Source organism: Rhinatrema bivittatum, chromosome 7, assembly GCF_901001135.1.
Source record: "Rhinatrema bivittatum chromosome 7, aRhiBiv1.1, whole genome shotgun sequence".
Classification (NCBI taxonomy): domain Eukaryota; kingdom Metazoa; phylum Chordata; class Amphibia; order Gymnophiona; family Rhinatrematidae; genus Rhinatrema; species Rhinatrema bivittatum.
Genome location: NC_042621.1, coordinates 242920935 through 242941810, shown reverse-complemented (window position 1 = coordinate 242941810; position 20876 = coordinate 242920935). Strand labels below are relative to the sequence as shown.

The following is a 20876-nucleotide window of genomic DNA, read 5'->3' as shown; positions in this document are numbered from 1 at the left end:
ATGGCGTAGTATGGTAAAGAGAGAGAAAGATGAAGGCTGGAGTGCCTCATGGGTTGATCTTGGAGCTGTTCACTATCTTTGTGAACGATATTATGGAGAAGTTATCTTTCTTGCAGATAATGCCAAGATGTGTAACAGTGAAGACACATGAAGGAGTAGAGTAAATCAGAAACCAAGAAAGCTTGAGGAATGCTTTAACGGCTTTGCCTCTAAGCTCCAGTACTAAGAAATGTTATGCATTTGAGGTGCAGAAATCTGAGGAGCAGTACACACTGGGGGATGGTGGGAATGTGAGGTACTGATACCCATAAAGCAGGAAACATATTTTATGGGTTATTTATATTGGATGATTTCAAGGTAATGAATGCCATAAAGCAGTGGCCAGAGTTACATAGGGAAAGGCATAACTACAGTAGTAGCAGAAAGGAAGTGATAATGCCATTGTACAAGATGTTGGTGAGCCCTCATCTGGAGCACGATATTCATTTCTGGAGCCCATAACTCTGGATGGATATAGACAAAGTGGAAACGGTTCGCAGAAAGGTTTCCAACATGGTATGGGGTCTGCAGCAAAAAGCCCTATGAAATGAGACTTAAGAAGAATCAAAATACTCTGAAGAAGAGGAGAGACATTCAGATACCTAATAGTGTACAAGGAGTAAAGCTTTTGCAGTGGAAAGGAAATTCTAGAACAACGGGTCATTGTGAGACTCCACAGGGATAGAAGCAGTGTTATATAATAATTTTTCACAGTAGGTGGGCAGGCTAAAAAGGTAACAAACTTCAAGAAGGCAAGGGATAAGCACAGAGGATCATTGCTTGAAAATAAGTAATGAGAAAGCAAAAGCACAGCATGTGTTTTAAAGTGCCCTGCTAAAATGATTCAGTGAGTGCGGGGCTACCAGAATAAAGGAGAGAGTGGGCAATATGAATCATTAGGCATTATAGTGTAAAATGCAGACAGTGGATCTGTTTGGCAAACTGATGGTAGAATTAAGTAGCAGCTGGATTGTCTGGCTGGGTGCAAGTCCAATAATAACTAAATGTCCTAGCACAAATGCAGACTCTCATGTAGCCAGGTCTGTCTGGCAGATTTTGCTGCACCTGTTGACTGAGTTGGTACTGGTGGGGTACAATTTGCAAAGGCAACGAGAACCTATGAGGCTGAATATTTGGGCTACAGCCGTAATAGTATTGGTGGCTATTGAACTTAGTAAAAGGTCTGTGGCTTGGTATGGGAAGGGAGGCATGTTGGGTGTAAACTAAACTGGATTCTCACATGCTCTTCTTTTTAAATGGATGGAACATAGAGGAGGAAGATGATGCAAATTCTCTTAGAAAAGGAGTATTCTCCTATAATTGGTCATACTCTGTGGCTGGCTGCTAGGATATACAAATGGTAGTATGGACAGAATAACCGGGCAAACTGAATGAACTTCTTTAAGTAGAGAAATGCCTGCAATCAAGCCTCTTTAAGTCTTTAACTCTGTAAGTCACCAATAAAAATGAAGTCTATAGTAACCTTAATGCAGTGAATGGAGAATTTAAATGTAAATTTGACTCGCTGAGAAACAGGGGCATGAGAAAAATATGCTCCAGTCCTTATTGAGCTCACAGTGTTTTAAAGTAGAAATCTTTCTTTGTTTGTATTGTAATGTGTGCCCATTATAGTTGCCTGTGGACCTTTTAATATCTTACAGTATATTCCTTGTTTTGCTTTGTATGTTGAGATCCATTGTTTCTGAAATTTTTTGTCTATGGGAAAAACTTTGTTTAAAGCAGGCCTATTGTATTTAATTTTCAGAAAAAATATACCGGATAACCTGTCTCCTCACTTAATTCAAGGTATATTTATACAGTCTATATAGTTTATAAGGTAAAAAATGAAATAAATTAATGAAAAATAAAGATAATCACTGTTATTGAGTGAGCATAAAATAGAGACCTTGTCTGTTGTATTTAATTTCAATATAGACCCAGTGAGCCTAGTGTAGTGCTAGAAACATACAAACATGATGGTAGAAAAAGACCACATGGCCCATCCAGTCTGCCCATCTGTCCAATTAATTTAACATTATAATTCTTATCAGTTCTTTAGAGATCCCCTGTATTTATCCCATGCTTTCTTGAATTCATACACATTTTTTGTCTCCATCAGTTCCACTGGGAGGCTGTCCCACGCATTCACCACCCTCTCTGTAAAGAAATATTTCCTAAGATTACTTCTGTGTCTTTTTCCCCTTTTGGAACCTCAACTCGTGACCTCCTCATTCTAGAGCCTCCTTTCCATTGAAAAAGGCTCACTTCCTGTGTATGGAAACCTTTGAGATATTTGAATATCTATTAAATCTCCCCATCTTACCTTTCCTCTAGGGTATACATGTTTAGATCTATCCCCATATGCTTTAGAGCGAAGACCACTGATCATTTCTGTAGCCACTCCCTGGACGAATTCCATCCTGTTTATATCCTTTTGAAGGTGCGGTCTCCAGAATTGTACACAGTATTCTAAGTGAGGTCTCACCAGGGACCTATACAAGGTCTACTTAATCTATGACTTGGCAGCCAGATTTCACACTTCAGGATCTTCAGTGTGCCATTTTATTTATAGACATTTGATATTGAGCTTTTTTCAAGCTAGTCTCAAGGTGGATTATAGTGTAATTTATAGCTAGTTCTATTACATTAGTGTTTCTTCAGAATTAATATAGAGAAATGGGAAGGATAGAAGCACCATTTGGGAGGAATTTAAGTTTTTGTGGGAGAGTGTAGGAGCTGGGAGAGAGTCAGGATCCATGAAGTCTACACACTTGAAATCAAAGCAAAGTTTTGACTTTAATCCTGTTTTTGACAAGTGGCCAGATTAAATAATTTAAGATTGGCCTTAAGCAGTCAGTTGCTTTGGCCCCTACCAAAATTCTAGTTGCTGTGCTTTGCAAGAGTTGGAGGCATTTGTGATTATATTGTGAGATGTCATGGAATAGAGAATTTCAGTAGTCTAGTCAGGGGTTTATATTCAATAGTAATTAATGTGTGTATCATGGTAGTCAGGTTGTGCTTATCTAAATAGTTGCAGAGTTGGCGAATCTAGAGCAGATATATAAACAACCTTCCTTTGGAAGGTTGTGGTCAAGTTAAACTCCCAAACCACTCACTGAATCCTTAAAGATGAATTTTCAAAGAGTTGTGTGCATACAAATTAGCAAATGCGCATGCAGATAGAACATTTGTGTAAATGCTATTTTATAAACCTCAAACATACATGTGAAAGTACTGGTGCGTGATTACGTTTCCTCATATAAAATAGGGGTGGGGCCAACATTTATGCATATAAGTTGTATTTTGTAACCCATGTATGTATGCTATCTGTACATTTACACCTGCTCATTATCTGGTGTAAGTGAGAATACAATCTTTTATAGTCAAATACTGAGTGGTTGAGGGGTTTGGGGGGGAGTGCAGGCTGAACAACCAGGAGAGTCTTGATGACCTAGAGATAGGGAATACTGGTGGACTAATTTGGTAAACATAGTAATTTCCTGCACGTGTGCAATATTACAGAATTTGATGATTTATATGCATAAAAGCCAAGAAGTGCTAAGGAAAATATGCAAGCTAAATCTCAGCGTGTAAATGATTAAAATAGGGAGTACAAATACTTGTGTATAGAAGATTTGCACCATTCATTCGGTTAAATTTTTTATTTCTCTGCACAAGTGTTGGCTTTGCATCAACTTACCTGGATAAGTCTCAAAAACTGCAAATTATCTGGCTAAGTAATATAGCTGGATAAATGTTTAAAACACTACTTATCTGGTTATGTTTAACATGCACGCTATGAGTCTTTTATATAGTTAAATCTACCCATGTTCATGTGTTTTATACATGTGTGCATGATACAAAATACATCTGATTGCGCATGCGCGCCCATCTACGTGTGTTCATTGGTGCGTGCGGGTTTTAAAATTATCCTCTGTTTATAAGGAAGTTCCTGCCACATAATGTAGGAGAGGTGAGTGAACGCAATGTTTAGAAAAGCACACACAATTATAAAGTTTAAGTTGGGTATATGGTATCATATAGAAAGATGATTGAAACTTATGAGCATTAATGCCACCATCAGGGCTTCTGCTTTGGTTAATTACCCATCCACTTCCTTTCCTTAGATATTCATTCCCTAAATCCACCTTACAGATATGAGTGAAGGTATGAATCCCCGGACTTTCAAGAGAAGAGCCACATAGGACATTTTGAAATCACTGAGAGGGAAGGAGATTGGGGAGGATTCCCCTCAGAGTTTGCAAAGCAGAACATAAGATATGCCATACTGGGTCAGACCAAGGGTCCATAAAGTCCAGTATCCTGTGTCCAACGGTGGCAAACCAAGTCACAAGTACCTCGCAAGATTTCAAATATTAAATGAATAGATCACAAGCTATTAATCCTTATTGATTAATAGCAGTTTATGGACTTCTGTTCTAGGAACTTATCCAAACCTTTTTTAAACCCAGCTACACTAACTGCCGTAACCACACCCTCTGACAATTAATTCCAGAGCTTAATTATGCATTGAGTGGAAGGAACTTTCTCCGATTTGTTTTAAATGAGCTACTTGCTAACTTCATGAAGTGTACTCCCTAGTCCTTATATTATCCGAAAGAGTAAATAACCAATTCACATTTTCCCATTTAAGTCATTTCAGGATTTTGTACACCTCTGTCATATCCCCTCTCAGCTGTCTCTTCTCCAAGCTGAACAGCCCTAACCTCTTTAGCATTTCCTCATAGGGGAGCCATTCAGTCCCCTTTATCATTTTGATCGCCCTTCTCTGTACTTTCTCCAGTGCAACTATTATCTTTTTTGAGATACAGCGACCAAAACTGCACACAGTATTCAAAGTGAGGTCTCACTATGGAGTGATAAGGCATTATGACATCCACCATTGTATCCACTATTCCCTTCTTATTAATTCCTAACATACTGTTTGCTTTTTTGACTCCCACAGCACACTGAGTCGACTGTTTCAATGTATTATCCACTATGATGCCTAGATCTTTCCTGGGTGGTAACTCCTAATGTGTAACTACAGCAAGGGTTATTTTCCCTATATGCATCACCTATCATTTATCCAAATGGCAAATGAAATTTAATGTGGATGCCCTATCTTCCAGTCTCACAGGGTTCTCCTGCATTTTATCACAGTTCGCTTCAGATTTAACTACTCTGCATAATTTTGTGTCATCCGCAAATTTAAGCAGCTCACTTATCATGCCACTTTCCTGATCATTTATAAACATATTAAAAAGCACCGGACCTAGAACAGATCCCTGATGCACTCCACTGTTTTATCTTTTTCCACTGTGAAAACAGACCATTTAATCCTACTCCATTTCCTGTCTTTTAACCAGTTTGCAATCCACAAAAGGATATTGCCTCCTATCCCAATACTTTTTAGTTTTCTTAGAAGACTTTCATGAGGGAATTTGTCGAACGCCTTCTGAAAATCCAAATACACCACATCTACAGGTTCACCTTTGTCCACATGTTTATTCACTCCTTCATAAAAATGTAGGAGATCTCTGAGGCAAGACTTCCCTTGGGTAAATGCATGCTGGCTCTGTCCCATTAAACCATCTCTGTCTAAATGTTCTGTGACTTTATGATTTTTCCCAGCACTGATTTTCCCCAGCACCGAAGTCAGGCTCACCGGTCTATAGTTTCCCGTATCTCCCCTGGAGTCCTTTTTAAATATTGGGGTAACATTGGCCACCCTCCAGTCTTCAGGTACAATGGATGATTTTAATGATAGGTTACAAATTTTAACTAACAGAGCAGAAATTGCCTGGACCGGATGGTATACACCCAAGGGCTCTTTCAGAGCCCTTGGGTGTATACCATCCGGTCCAGGCAATTTACTACTCTTCAGTTTGTCAGTCTGGCCTACTACATCTTCCAGGTTCACCATAATTTGGTTCAGTTCATCTGAATCATCACCCTTGAATGGGTATCTCGCCAAAATCCTCTTCAATAAACACCGAATCAAAGAATTTGTTTAGTCTTTCCGCAATGGCCTTATCTTTCCTAAGTGCCCCTTTAACCCCTTGATCATCCAACGGTCCAACTGACCCTCCTGTAGGCTTTCTGCTTCAGATATATTTAAAGTTTTTATTATGAGTTTTTGCTTCTATGGCCAACTTCTTTTCAAATTCTCTCTTAGCTTGTCTGTCTTACATTTAACTTGCCAATGCTTATGCTTTATCCTATTTTCCTCTAATGCATCCTTCTTCCAATTTTTGAATGAAGATCTTTTGGCTAAAATAGCCTCTTTCACCTCACTTTTTATCCATGCTGGCAATCATTTGGCCTTTCTTCCACCTTTAATTCATGGAATACATCTGGATTGCACTTCTAAGATGGTATTTTTAAGCAATGTCCATGCCTGTTGCACACTCTTTACCTTTTGTAGTTGCATGTTTCTTTCTTTCTTTCTTTTTTTAAACTATCTTCCTCATTTTATCAAAGTTTCCCTTTTGAAAGTTTTTAGTGCTAGAGCCATGGATTTACTTACTGTCCGCCTTCCTGCCATTCAAATTTAATCATGTTATGATCACTATTGCCAAGTGGCCCCACCACAGTTTCCTCTCTCACTAAATCCTGCACTCAACTGAGAATTAGATCTAAAATTACTCCCTCTCATCAGTTCCTGAACCAATTGCTCCATAAAACTGTCATTTATTCCATCCAGGAACTTTATCTCTCTAGCATGTCCTGATATTTCACTTATCCAGTCAATATTGGGGTAATTGAAATATCTATAATAAATCACATTGTATCAATGCAATTTTTATAATTTTTGTGAAAATGAATTTGTGAATCAATTTATCTTATCTTTAATGTGAATATATTGGACCTTCATACTATCCGCGGTTTGCAAGTATATAACTTGTAATTTTTACCGCTGCGGGTCTTTTTAATCATTGGTCCATAACCTATAATGTTTTGATTTTGCAAATTTTTCTTTACTTTTAATTTTTTATAAAAGATGTGGAAAAGTACTTCCCTTAATTGGCGCTTGTCGCGCTTCAAAATCCAAAATCCGGAGTTTAAGATGCAAGTCCAACGTGTCCACGTTTCGAGGGCTGCAGCTTCAGGAACTGCACTGAACAGTTCACAATGTAGGGTATTCTCCGGTTAGTACTTGTCAGAAGTATCTCAATTATTCCACATAACTTTTCAAGTGTTCATTGGAGGTCCAGATTAATTTTCTCTGAAAAATCAAAAACTGTTAGTTACTTATTCACTGAGCAAACTTAGCAATGAGATGCACATCCTCTGGAATCCTACTGTACTGCAAGATGTTTCAACTTACCGGACCTTACCACCATTTCCTCTTGTCGGCATTTCAGGGAAGCTGAGCGTGAAAATGAGACTGCTTATATATGATTTGTATACTTCACCTGTCAGCTAATGTGCTGTGATGAGCTGTCACTCACATGAAGTGTATCCATTTGATTTTTTCGTTAAGCCCGTTTGGAGCCACTGATTGAAGTTGGAAGATCCATTTCTGTTCACATTGTCAAAGACGTTTTACTCTGTCTCCTCTTCACCAATGTGCCAGTATAATTTCTAGCACTGTCCAGTTAATGTCGGTGTAAACATGGTAAATTCTTTAAAATGGGCTACTAGTGGTTCCTCCAGCCTGCTGGTGTTCAGGCAGCATTTATGCTCCGTGAGTCGGGTGCATATTGAGCACTTAGTCATGCCCACGTATACTAGTGGGCATGGACAGAAAATTGCATACACTACATGTGATGAGTTACAAGAGAATTTAGGTAAAGAAACTGTTTGTCCTGACTGGTTTAATGGTGGTCTGTGTAGATTTCAAGGGACAGTGTAGACATTTTGTGCAGACTTTCATGTTTTTCCATTGTTGCTGGGGGATTATAAACACTTGAGTGAACGATGTGGTCTTTGATGTTACGGCCCCGAGAGAAAGCAATTCGAATGGGTTCTTGAAATGAAGGATGAATTTCCTGGAGGATTTCCCAATATTTTTGAATAGCTCTGCTGATAGCAGAGGATGCCAGTGTATGCTTTAACACCAGGGTCTGTGGGTTCAATTCCTCCGATGTTTGTTTTTTTCAAAAATAAATATTCTCTGTTGGAATAAAGGGCTCTGCGGTATGCTGATTTCACACACTGTACTGGATATCTCTGCTCTAAGAATCGATCTGCCATATGCCTGGCTTGATTCTTAAATTCAGTGCGGTCTGTGCACAGTCGCCTCAGTCTCAGGAATTGTCTTACTGGAAGGTTAGTTTTGAAAGTAGTCGGGTGAAAACTATCAAACCGAAGTAGATTATTGTGGTCATTTTGCTTGCAGTATATACTTGTCCTGACAGTGTCATTATGTCTAGTAATTAATATATCTAGATATGACACTTGTTGATCATGGAAATTCTTAGTGAATTTAGGAGACGAATCCAAACCGTTGAGCCAAGCATGAAATTCTAGGAGATTTGATTGCGATCCTTCCCATATGACAAAGACATCATCTATGTATCTTTTCCAACATTTGAGATGCGATGTCCACTTGTATCCCTGAATGTGCTTCATTTCGAATGCAGTAACAAATAAATTGCCGACATCTGGCGCCATGGCGGCACCCATGGCAGTTCCTCTGATTTGTAAGTAGAACTTATCTTCGAACATAAAATAATTTTTGCTTAAAGCTAACTGCAATAATTCAATGATAAAATCTGTATGGATCCATTGTGGCCATGGACGGTTTAATATTTTAGCAATCACTGTTAATGCTTGTTCCTGGGGGATGACAGTGTAGAGAGACTCTATATCCATGGTGACCAGTAAACTGTCTTGTGTCAAGGTGACTGTGGACAAAAACTGAAGCATGTTAGAACTGTCTTTAATATAAGGCTGTGCTTGTGGTACAAAAGGCTGCAAAATGTTGTCATGAAAAATAGAAACTGGCTCTAGTACTCATTCCTTGGCTGAAACTATGGGTCTTCTGGGTGGATTCTCAAGAGTTTTATGAATTTTGGGCACTATGTATAGTACAGGTATTCTTGGATTCTGATTAATGAGGTAGTTTCTCTCATTGCTGGTAAGATATCCCAATTCATATCCTCATTCAACTATTTGTTTCACCTCAGTTAATATACAGTTTGTGGGATCTTCGCTAAATTCCTGATAGAATTCTGAGTTTGTCAGTTGACGCTATGCTTCTTGGAGGTATGATGTCTTATTCATGATCACCACGGCTCCTCCCTTATCCGCGGGTTTAATGACAATGTCATCCCTGTCTTGTAATCGATGTAATGCCTGTGATTCTTCACTTGTCAAATTGAAATAAAAGTGGGATGAAGTTTTCTCAGTCTTTTCTACATCTCGCATAACGAGTGCTTGGAAAGTGTTGATTGCCGAGTCTCCAGGAAGTGGTGGACTCCACTTAGATTTTAATTTAACTAAAGTTGTAGTGGCTGATGATGTTTCATAAGGACTTCGGGAGAAAAAAATCTTACGTTGCAGTTGCCTAATGAATTTGTTAAAGTCTCACCAAAATTGGAAAGGGTCATGTTTCTGAGTGGGAACGAAATTAAGTCCTTTGTTTAATACTGCTTCTTTTAAAGGGGTGATTGGACATCCTGATAAATTAATCACTGCTGACATTAAGTCCACTCTTTTTGTCCCCCTGATGGGGATAGTTGCTGGTTGTGTATTGCGATTTGGTTCTGGGCCGATTCCAATCAGTGTTCTGGTAATTGCTTGTACCTCGCCTTCTTCCTCGTGTATTCTGGCCCCTATGTTGGGCAGGATTTGGGTAGTCCCCTGCTGGTGATTCCTCATCACTGCCAGAAAAATTTGCAAAATCAAAAAATTATAGGTTATGGACCAATGATTAAAAAGACCCGCAGCGGTAAAAATTACAAGTTATATACTTGCAAACCGCAGGTAGTATGAAGGTCCAATATATTCACATTAAAGATAAGATAAATTGATTCACAAATTCATTTTCACAAAAATTATAAAAATTGCATTGATACAATGTGATTTATTATAGGTTTACTGTTGCTTCGTTGTATGCTGGACTAATTGATACACATATATTGTGGTAATTGAAATATCCCATTATTACTGCAACTACAAGTTTGATTAGCTTTCCTAATTTTTCTTAGCATTTCATTGTTTATCTCATCATTTTGGTCAGGTAGACGGTAGTATTCTCCTATCACTATAGTTTTCCCCAACACACAAGGGATTTTTACCCATAAAGATTAGATTGTGCATTTAATCTCTTGCAGGATCTTTATCCTGTTGAACTCTATGCCATCCTGGTCATACAGCGCCACCCCACCACCAAGTTGCTTTTTTCTATCATTGCGATATAATTTGTACCCTGGTATAGCACTTTCCCATTGGTTATCCTCTTTCCACCCTGTCTCTGAGATGCCAATTAAGTCTGTCGTCATTCACTGCTTTACACTGTAGCTCTCCCATCTTTCTTCTTAGACATCTGGTATTAGCATACAAGCATTTCAAAGTGTGTTTTGTGTTTGTATTAACATTCTGCTTTTCATTTGTCAGGGATAATTTGTAATCTTTTAGCTCAGGTGATGCATTAATTATATAGGCGCAGTAGTATCCTTTGAAGGTACCTCTCTCCGAACCATGTGCTGCTGAGTGACTGTTGGCTTTCCCCTTAGAGCAGCTTTTAAACTAGAACAATCTCCTTTTGAAAGGTTAGCGCCAGCAGCCTGGTATCACTTTGGTTAAGGTGGAGCCCCACCCCTTTGGAAAAGAGCCTTAACTCAGGCAAAAGGTTCCCCAGTTCCTTACAAAACTGAATCCCTCTTCCTTACATCATCGTCTAATCCAGGGGTCGGGAACCCATGGCTCGCGAGCCAGATATGGCTCTTTTGAGGGCTGCATCTGGCTCGCAGACAAGTGTCGCCATACTTCGCGGTTCCCCGCTGACCCAGCTGCTCCCCGGTCCTCCGCCGCCCGGGCTTAAAATGCTGTCAGCCCGGGCGGAACGCGGCAGGACAGCTGGAGTCAGCGGCACCGGCGTGCTCTCTTCTCCCCCCCCCCCCCGCGGCCCGGAAGAGGAAGTGGAGAGCATCGGGTGCCTGCGCGGGAAGAAGAGACCACACTAGCGTGGTCTCTTCTTCCGCGCAGGCACCCGATGCTCACCACTTCCTCTTCCGGGCCGCGGGGGGGAGGAGAAGAGAGCACGCCGACTGGAGTCATCCGGGTGCCTGCGCGGGAGTCATCGGGTGTCAGCCGGGTGCCTGCGCGGGTCTTCCCGCGCAGGCACCCGATGCTCTCCACTTCCTCTTCCGGGCCGCGGGAAGAAGAGAGCACGCCGGTGCTCTCTTCTTCCCGCGGCCCGGAAGAGGAAGTGGAGAGCATCGGGTGCCTGCGCGGGAAGACCCGCGCAGGCACGCTAGTGTCCGGGAAGAAGACTGCAGCGCGGCTCGGAGGAAAATGAAAATCTTCAACCGCGGCCGATGGGACTCCGCCTTCGCCTCCGCGAGGGCTGAAAATGAAGGAGGTTAGCGTTGGGAGGTGGCTGCTGCTGCCGCGAGTTCCCGGGGGGGGGGGGGGGAGAGAGAGTGAATGAATGAGCGAGCAAGCATGTGTGTTTGAGATCCTGTGTGTGTGAGTGAGAGATTGCATGTATGTGAATGATTGAGAGCCTGTATATGTGAAAGAGAGTATGTCTGTGATTGAGATCCTGCCTGTGAGAGAGAGAGCATGAATGTAAGTTTACCATTGGGAACCTGTATGTGTAAGTTTGTAATTGAAAACCTGTTTGTTTGAAAGAGTATGTGTGTATGATTGAGATCCTTTGTGTGTGAGAGAGATCATGTGTATGTATGATTAAGAGCCTGTGTGTATAAGTAAGAGAGAGATCATGTGTGTCTGTGTGATTGAGAGCTGATTTAGGTGAGGGAGCATGTGAGTATGTGATTGAGAGCCTGTGTTTAAATGAGAGAGAGAGACCATGTGTGTCTGTGTGATTGAGAGCTGATTTAGGTGAGGGAGCATGTGAGTATGTGATTGAGAGCCTGTGTTTAAATGAGAGAGAGAGACCATGTGTGTATGTGTGTGATTGAGAGCTGATTTAGGTGAGGGAGCATGTGAGTATGTGATTGAGAGCCTGTGTGTAAATGAGAGAAAGAGAGGACATGTTTGTAAGCATGTGAATGAGAGTCTGTGTGTGAGAGAAAAAGACAGCATGTATTTATGTGATTGAAAGCCTGTGTGTGTGTAAGCGTGAAAAGATAGACAGCATGTGTGTAAATGTGTAATTAAGAGCCTATATAAGTGAGAGAGAAAAAACATTTGTATATGTGAGTGACTGAGAGCATGTGTGTATAGGTGTGTCATTGAGAGCCAGTGTGAGAGAGAGCGCTGGTATGTGACTGAGAGAGGAGAAAGTTCCAAGCAAACCACCCCACCTCCTGCTAATTCAGAACAATCTCAGGACACCTGGATATCAAACGTTCCCAGGTATGCAGAGCGAAAAAATTTTTGTATCCTTATTATTTTTCATTACTGGATCTTTGTGTCTGCTATTTTGAAATATTTTGTTGGTATCTGGAAATGTTTTATATGAGTTTTTAATTATTGGATATTCCACTCATCAGCTGTTTCGAAATATGTTCTTTTTGTTAGTACAGTTTTACTGCTGATGATTTTATATTTCTTGATTTGTTTTATAAGGATGTGTGATGTTTCTTTTTTCCTTTGTTACACTGCATACAGAGACTCTGGCTTGTTGCAGTTTCCAATTCAGTTTTTGTCTGCATGCTTCTTGTTATGCGTTTTGGTCTTTTTATTCTATGTTAGGTGAGGGACAGCACGTGATTCAGGTGAGGTTTTCTGCTGGCGTGTAGTTTCTGTGTAGGACTCTATAGCAGCCTGACTTGGTCCGTTTTCCTAATAGGAGATGTATTGGTGTCTTAAGGCCTGGTGTAATATTTTCAGAGACTTATTGTACTTTAAAAGTGTGATCTTACATAAAATGCACACATTTACTTGTATTTAGTTTTAAACATATTGTATGGCTCTCATGGAATTACATTTTAAAATATGTGGCGTTTATGGCTCTCTCAGCCAAAAAGGTTCCTGACCCCTGGTCTAATCTATGCATTGAGACTCCGGAGCTCTGCCTGCCTCTGGGGACCTGTGTGTGGATCAGGGAGCATTTCAGAGAATTCTACCCTGGAGGTTCTGGATTTCAACTTTCTACCTAAGAGTTTAAATTTGGCTTCCAGAACCTTCATCCCACATTTTCCTATGTCGCTGGTGCCCACATGTACCATGACAACCAACTCCTCAGTACTTTTTAAAATCCTATCTAGGTGACGCGTGAGGTCTATCACCTTCTCACCAGGTAGATCCTCACGCCCACCAGCCACCCAGCTATCTACATTCCTAATAATCAAATCACCAACTATGATGGCCGACCTAACCCTTTGAACTACTAAATCCAAAGGCAGAAACAAAGACACCAGAGCAAGGCATCCCCTCTACTCTTCCTTTCTAACACTAAGAGAATGGCTAAGAAACACAAAAAGCAATGCAAAAAATCCCTTTTTCAAAAATTAAAAGAATAAAAAGTTGTTAAAAATGCTTGGACGTTCCTGGCCCTTTTGAGATTTTGCTAGCAGTGCGCACGGTTCCCAGGGGTGTAGTAGATGTTTCCAACTTCTGTGAAATTGGACCCCCCTGCCCCATCTTCCCCAGCATTTATACACTGGGGAATTGTCTCGGGGAGACAGATGGGAAGTATGAAGCACACACCTGTACCTCTGTCCTTTTATCTTACCCTTTTCCTCTGTCCCTTTACTCACCTTCCCTGCATTCTTTGCTTTAGGAGCATGGTGGGGATTGGTGTTTTTTTTTTTTTTTTTTTTTTGTTATTTTTGCTTCACTCCTTCCCTGCAATGCCTGGTACGTCCAGGATAGCACAGGTCTCTGTGTCCTTCCCAGAGGTTACTGGCTGTGGCGGGAACTCCCAAAAGTACTGCTTGCCACTTACATCCGCTTTCTTTCCTCTCTCTGTCCTCCTCTACCATACAGCATGTTCAGGGGTACTGCGACTTGACTTCTTACTTCTGAGATCACTGTAGTCTCAGAAACAGCCCCCATGTTCTTCTGTACCTTTCCTCAGGTTCTGAATGTGGTTGGAATGGACTGGAACTGCCCCTTCCACTGCTAGCTGCCTTTGTCCCATCGTGGATCTACTTCTTCACTGGTGAGGCTTGGAAACCCCCCCACCAGCCTTTTTGCTTTTGCAGTGCTGCATGTGTAAAATCCTTTGTCTGTGGCTGCATTTGGCAACGCGAAGAGAGAGCAAGGCAGGATAGGAAACAGAGCTCCGAGAGCTGTAGTTTAAAGACCCCTGAGTTAAGGCAGTGGAAGAGCTATTGGCTAAGTGTAACCCCCTGCCCCCTTCATGAGCTGCATTTAATTTGGGGGGGTCACAAAGTTCCCCAGGCAGCTCTTCTAGATCCCAGACCTCTCTTTTCTCTTTCCTCTTTCACACACCTCACAAGAGCCTCTGGAGACAGGGCTTATCCGGGGGGGGGGGGGGGGTGATGGTGATGGTTATGGTTTTAACTCCTGGTCCCCTGATGTAGTCATGGATACATCAAGGGGCCCACTCTTCCTTGTTAATTGCGAGGGTCTTCCATTTAGGATGCAGATGAGAAATAAACCATGGGATCAGGATGGTTTTCAAATCAAAGTTTACTTAAAAGTTTGAAAAGAGAGAGCCAGGCCAGTATGGCAAAAATAAAATAAATAAAAAAGTGTTAAATTGTTCTTCTCCCAACTAAACCAGTGCCCAATTCAAAAATGCCTTCCCCTTGGAGGGAAGGGTAATCCTATATAGCTAGTAGCATATAACAAGGGCTGAGATGCCAACAAATAAAAATAAATCCCCTGCTCTAAAAACTCTTCAAAACAGGTAACTTCAGCAGTCTCTCACCAAAAGTTTCATCAAAATGGCAATAAATCCCCAGGTCTTCTGCTGTTATCTATCTGGGTGCAAAGGTGGGAAACCTCTAGAACTCAGCCCACCAAGATACAGAAACTGGGCCAAAATGTCCAAAAATTCAACAGAACTCTTCAAAATTCTACTCTCCTTGGTCACAATCCACAAGGGAAGCAGAAAGAGCCCCCTGGATCAGTCCTTTTATGGAGGAGCAATGAACCTAGTCACGTGCTCCAGGGGGGTAATTTATATTCCTGAGCCACAGCCCACAAAAAAGGTGGGGGTAGAGGACCCTAAAATTGTCAAAACCTTAAGATGCTAAAAAAACAGGGCTATTTATAGTAGCTGATGCTACATAAGTAAGCGATTTGTTTAAAGGTTGGCTTCTTCGCTCTTAAGAATTTAAATTTTAGTAGAGTTGCAATCTAGGTGAGTGAGAGAATCTGAAAGACAAGAAGAGTTGTGCGAAATTTCAGTGGGAGCTAATGACTAAGGTAAAAAGCCTTGGAAGAATTATATATATCTATATCTATATCGCCCAGCACATCTTTTTAGGGTGGTGCCCTGTGTCTTGTGTTTGTGGTGCACGTTTCTGTATAACTAATTGCATCTTATGTGCTGTTTTTTTTAGGAAGACTGTAAAAATCAGAGGATATGTGCCCTTTTTGATGCATGGTATCATTTTGCTGTGAGAGCCAACTGACTGCACTTATGAATTTTTAATTATAGGTAGACAGTCTAAAAGGCTAAACGGATATTTTTTTTAGTGGTGTGCAGATTGCACCAGAGTCCATAGCAATTTTTAATTCATCTTCCAGGCTTTTTTATCTTGCTTTCCCTCTTTCCTTTTCTTTCTTTCTCAGGGAGCAGTAACGGTGCCAGTGATCCAGCAACATTATATTTCTACCTATTTGAATAAATTACATCTTTTGCATATTTCCACTTTAAAGAAAGAAACGTTGAGAGCAAGAAATACATAGTTATACCGATGAGTGATTTTGCTATGAAGTGAAAAATCTGTTCTCATGTCACACCTTCATCTCTAATCAGAGGTCTGTTAATCTATGTCTCAACAGTTCAACATAATCCAGCTTTCCTGCATAAACAGAGGCAAAAATTACTTCCAGGAGCTGAGTTTAGAGGCCATATTGCAGGCCAAATTACTTCATTGTCTCATCAATGGAATCTGATCAAAGAATACAAGAAATTACATTTCACTCGCAATCTATTGTTCTGTTATCCGTGTGTGATGTTATCAAAAGGATCCCAGAACTCAATAAGAGAATGAGATATATAAGTGTTATCTATTTTTACTTGAGCTGTGGGACCCTTTTGATCCTGTCACATATGGATGTTAGAGCAACAGATTGTGAGCATCTCGGCATTATTACTTTCATTCTTTGCTGGACTGGCTTGTTGAGAATCATATCCATGCTGTTGCTTTTAGACATTACTCTAAGAAGTAATATTTTATAGTGAAATTAATCATACTGTATACCTTTAAAAATGTTTCATCAGTAGACATGTCAATCTCCATAACTGTTTATGAGAAAAAAATCAAATGCAAAATATTGAACTTAGTTTTGACATGGTGGTTATCGCTTTTCTGAGAATCAGACGATCAGAAGAAGCCCTTTATTTCAATGCCCGACTCTGGCCGAGTTTCGCTCATAGAGCTGCCTCAGGGGCAATTCAATTAGCAGGACTTAAAATATGCCTGCAGGGCTGCTGTCACACTGTCACAATGTCACAATATCATTAGTGTCTGCAGAACACTCTGACATTCTTTCTGCTAATTCTCATTGTCTTTACTGTATCACAGCCAACTGGATCGGCTTCCGATTTGCTTTTTGGGTCTATCGCTTTTCTGATACATTTTACTCCCTTTTCCAGTCTGGGTGAAAAGAAATGGATTAGCAGAGTATTTCTTAGGACAAGAGTGAATACAAGTATTTTAGTGCTTAAGGTGAGCTCTGAAATAAATATTTATAGCTTAAACTGCCCAGGTGCAAATCTTTTTTTTTTTTTTAAACCCATTCACATTTCTGTGCTTAACATCAGATGGTTTGAATTTTACGTTGTGTGTATAGATTGTTACAGATGGAATGTCTTGATCACACTGTTGGTCACATTTCCACTTTTGGCTCGCAGTGTTTTGATTTTTGTTTTGCTTTACATCCAACAATTAGGTTATTGATTTGGTTGAGCATGGTGATCCAGACTTGGAAATGTCTGAAAATACATGGAATGGGTTACACGTATTCTTGGATTCTGAAAATTCTGATCAAAAATTGGGTTACTGTTAATATTTATATGTTAAAACCTTTTGTGCAGGCCATCCATTGTAAATGAAAACAGTGGTTCTGTAATGAAACATGTTAAACTGCATTACTCTTAACATTTTTGTTTTTAGGAGAAGGTAGGAAGATGAATGCAAGTCATCGGGCAGCTATGGCATCACTTACTAAGAGCATACTTACCTAAAACTTATCTCTTACTCACAGCTGCTTTGAATACTTGCCTTCCCTTCTGTATATTTCATATGGTTTGTGTTAGATAAGGGGCAGACAGTGCAAGCTCAGAGTATAATGTGGCTGTCTTCTTTCTAATTCTTTGGAACAATAAGTTTAGGAAAAGTTATAAGAACATAAGACTGAATACATTTCTTACTGCCTGACTAGATTACTCATAAACTGGCAAGGAAAAATCCCAGTTGACCTGTTGACCAAAAAAATAAATTGGCTCCTTAAAAAAAAAAAAAAAAAAAAAGAGAAAAAGAGGAATGGTGCTGCCACTGGAGGAAAACTGTAAGACTTGACCACCAGAGCATATTGGCTGCTATTTGGCATAGGCTTTTCTAATTAGTGTGTGGGTATATGGAAGATTAAGAGAGTGGCAAAATAGTGAAACTGAATAGAAAAATATGAAAACTAGAGCAAATACAAGCAAAAAATAGAGCCAAAAGTTTTCTCTGGCTCCAAGAAATTCTTAAAAGTGCCCAGGTTTTCAAAATATATTTTACCCCAATTTAAGTAGGGTTTTTTTTTTTAAAACTATTTTCTTGATTGTTTTGTTGTGGTAGAATGAATTGATTCTTTTCTTACTCCTAGAGAAACAAACATAAATCAGAAATACAGACAGGACTTTTAGAGGACTGAATGTATGACCTAAGATTGCCTCAGTTAAAAAAAAAAAAAAAAAAAAAAGTGTTTTGGGACAGATCCAAGTGCAATGTAAGCACCTCTAGCAATCTGCATCAGAGCATTTTTCCCCACAACTATTTCTTTAGTTGCTTTTGTGTTGCAAAATAAGAAAATAAATCTGAGCAGCACCAACCCTCATAGTGGGACCTAGCAACATTTTTTTTCTGTCGATAACCAGAGTTGAATTAGACATGATGGGTGGGTGATATCATCTGGCAGCACCAAGCGGACTTGTCTCTCCAAGCTAGTAGAGCTTTGAGCTCTATGGAGCATGTGTGAGAGTTCCTGCGTGGGTGTTGCCTTGAGAGCCTCTTCAGTCTTTTTGTCTGAGCATACTGTGGATGTGTACTCAGTCTCTCCAGAGAAGTTTTTCAAACTCCTTTAAATTTGTTTTTCTTCACTTTTAGTTGCCTCTCTGCTCTGCAGCACCCATAACAGCACTTTTCAGTGCTACCAAAAGAAAAAAATTATGCCTCTGCAAAATGGCCAAAGAATAACATCCATGGTAAGATGAAGTCTCAAATGCTAGGTTATCCCTGCTTTTCTCTGGATATGCCATGGACCTCCTGTGTTCTCTGTACTCCAGGACACCACATATGGAGGAATTGCATAAGACTTGCGGACTGGAGTCCCAATATCTCCCATTGTGGTGAAAACTTCCTCAGAACTCTTAATATTGGGTTTTTAATCTTCTCACTCAGTGGCAGTGGAGTCAAGCTGTTCAGAGGTGGTTATCTAGGGGTTTTACCCTCTATGGCAACCAGAAGAGCCCCCAAGTTCGCCTTTGTCATCATTGAAGTCCTGGTTTAGTAAATCCTCACTTTCAGGTGAGGATTCTACAAATATACCTCCTAACCATATAAATGCACTTCCTAAAACCATTTCTGGATATACCTGACATTGCATGAAACACCTATTATATTCAAAAGCATTTACACGCTTGTGTACATACTTTTTTTTTCCCCTGCGTAAAGTCACTTCTTAAGGTTTGCCACAAGATATGCTGTTGAATCGCCCATTCTTTTTACCTGCGTTAAGTGCACTTAATGCGGGTAAATGACTTTTCAAAATTGCTACAGTAACTTTTCAGAATTGCTACAGTAGTGTGTTACATTTTATATGCATAACTCATTTTTAAGATTCCCCAGTTAGCATCAAAGATCCCTGCAGAGAAATCTTTGGGTCCCTCCAGATATTAGATGCCTTGTCTGAGCCAGTGGCTGTTTCAGTTTACAACACTCCGAACTGTTTGCAGATGAGAATTTGGTAACACCTATCTCTGGCTTTCCTATAGCCACAAAGCTGAATATTGAATGCAGATTTCAAACTCTTCGGGATTCGGAATTGTCCAACTGCTACATCAGTCAGTCTTTGTTGGGTCTGTCCTGAATAAGACTGTTAGACATTCTTGGCAAAGAAGTCTTTCAAACCTCCATGTTGCTGCCCGTGTCTCTATGCACCGTTTCCATATGGCGCAATATCCTCGTGACAGTATTCAAAATCTGGACGTTGTTTCTGTAATCTGAGGAAGGAGGGTCTTCTAGCTTGCAACCGCTTTTGAAGGCAGAAAAGTACATTTGTCAACTTCTCTGTTCTGTCTATGAGCTTTTCCCACTCTTTTTCAAGCATCAGCTTCAATTGGAACTTTGCATATGATGTGGCTTAGGGCAAAAAATCCAAGCCGATGTCCACAAGAAGTCACTGGACATACCTGGTATCTGTAACAATTCAAGAAAAGGGATGTAGTGGTCTGACCCTATCGTGGGTCTCCAGGCACCTTCTATGGGGTAGATTTTATAAATTGATGCGCGCGCGTACTTTTGTTCGTACACCAGGTGCGAACAAAGGTACGCTGGATTTTATAAGATACGCGCGTATCTTATAAAATCCAGGGTCGGCACGCGCAAGGGGGTGCTGCACATTTGTGCAACCTGCGCGTGCCGAGCTCAGCGCGTGCTGCCTGTTCCCTCCAAGGCCGCTCCGAAATCGGAACGGCCTCGGAGGGAACTTTCCTTCCACCTTCCCTCACCTCCCCTCCCCCCCTTTGTTGGCAGATTTACGCCTGCCGAAATCAGGCGTAAATCTGCGCGCACCAGCGGGCTGCTGGTGCACCATCACCCAGAGGCCTCGACCACGCCCCCAGGTCGGCATCACGCCCCCTTTCCAAAGCCCCGGGACTTATGCGTGTCCCGGGGCTTGCGCGTGCCGCCGAGCCTATGCAAAATAGACTCGGTGCGCACAGGGTGGGGTTTGGGGTAGGTTTTTGGGGGGTATGCACGTATCTTACGCGCGTACCCCCCGAAAACAATACAAGTATGATACAAGTATATACTTGTATTTATAAAATACAAGTATATATAAATAATATATATATTATACAATCAATTTATATATACTTGTATCAATTTATAAGTCTTATACTTATATCAATTGTATACATTAATGTATCCCCATACAATATATTACCCTATACCAAGCTGATTTCAACCCATCACTCCTCTTACTGCAATTGCTTGAAAGTTCTTAACTATACATAATTTCTCTCAAGAGATGACATCCCCCTGATAGGCTAGACCAGGGGTGGGCAATTCCGGTCCTCGAGGGCTGCAAACCAGTCGGGTTTTCAGGATATCCTTAATGAATATGCA

The 20876-nt window shown here is 40.7% G+C and overlaps 1 protein-coding gene across 3 annotated transcripts in view; it reads left to right on the top strand.

Annotated features, from left to right (window-relative positions):
- The window catches only part of GLRX3 (glutaredoxin 3), a 197430-nt gene that overhangs the window by 14020 nt on the left and 162534 nt on the right, over positions 1-20876 (top strand). Inside the window, exon 2 of one of the 3 annotated variants that reach the window (XM_029609996.1) lies at positions 18636-18733. The exons of 1 other annotated variant lie outside the window; for it this stretch is intronic. Coding sequence is in view for 1 of the 2 variants with exons in the window: in XM_029609998.1 (XP_029465858.1) it covers positions 14208-14284 (77 nt within the window). In the remaining variant the exon portion in view is untranslated. Of the gene's footprint in view, positions 1-14200; positions 14285-18635; positions 18734-20876 lie in introns of those variants that run through there. One more of the 3 variants, XM_029609998.1, reaches the window with a different exon arrangement.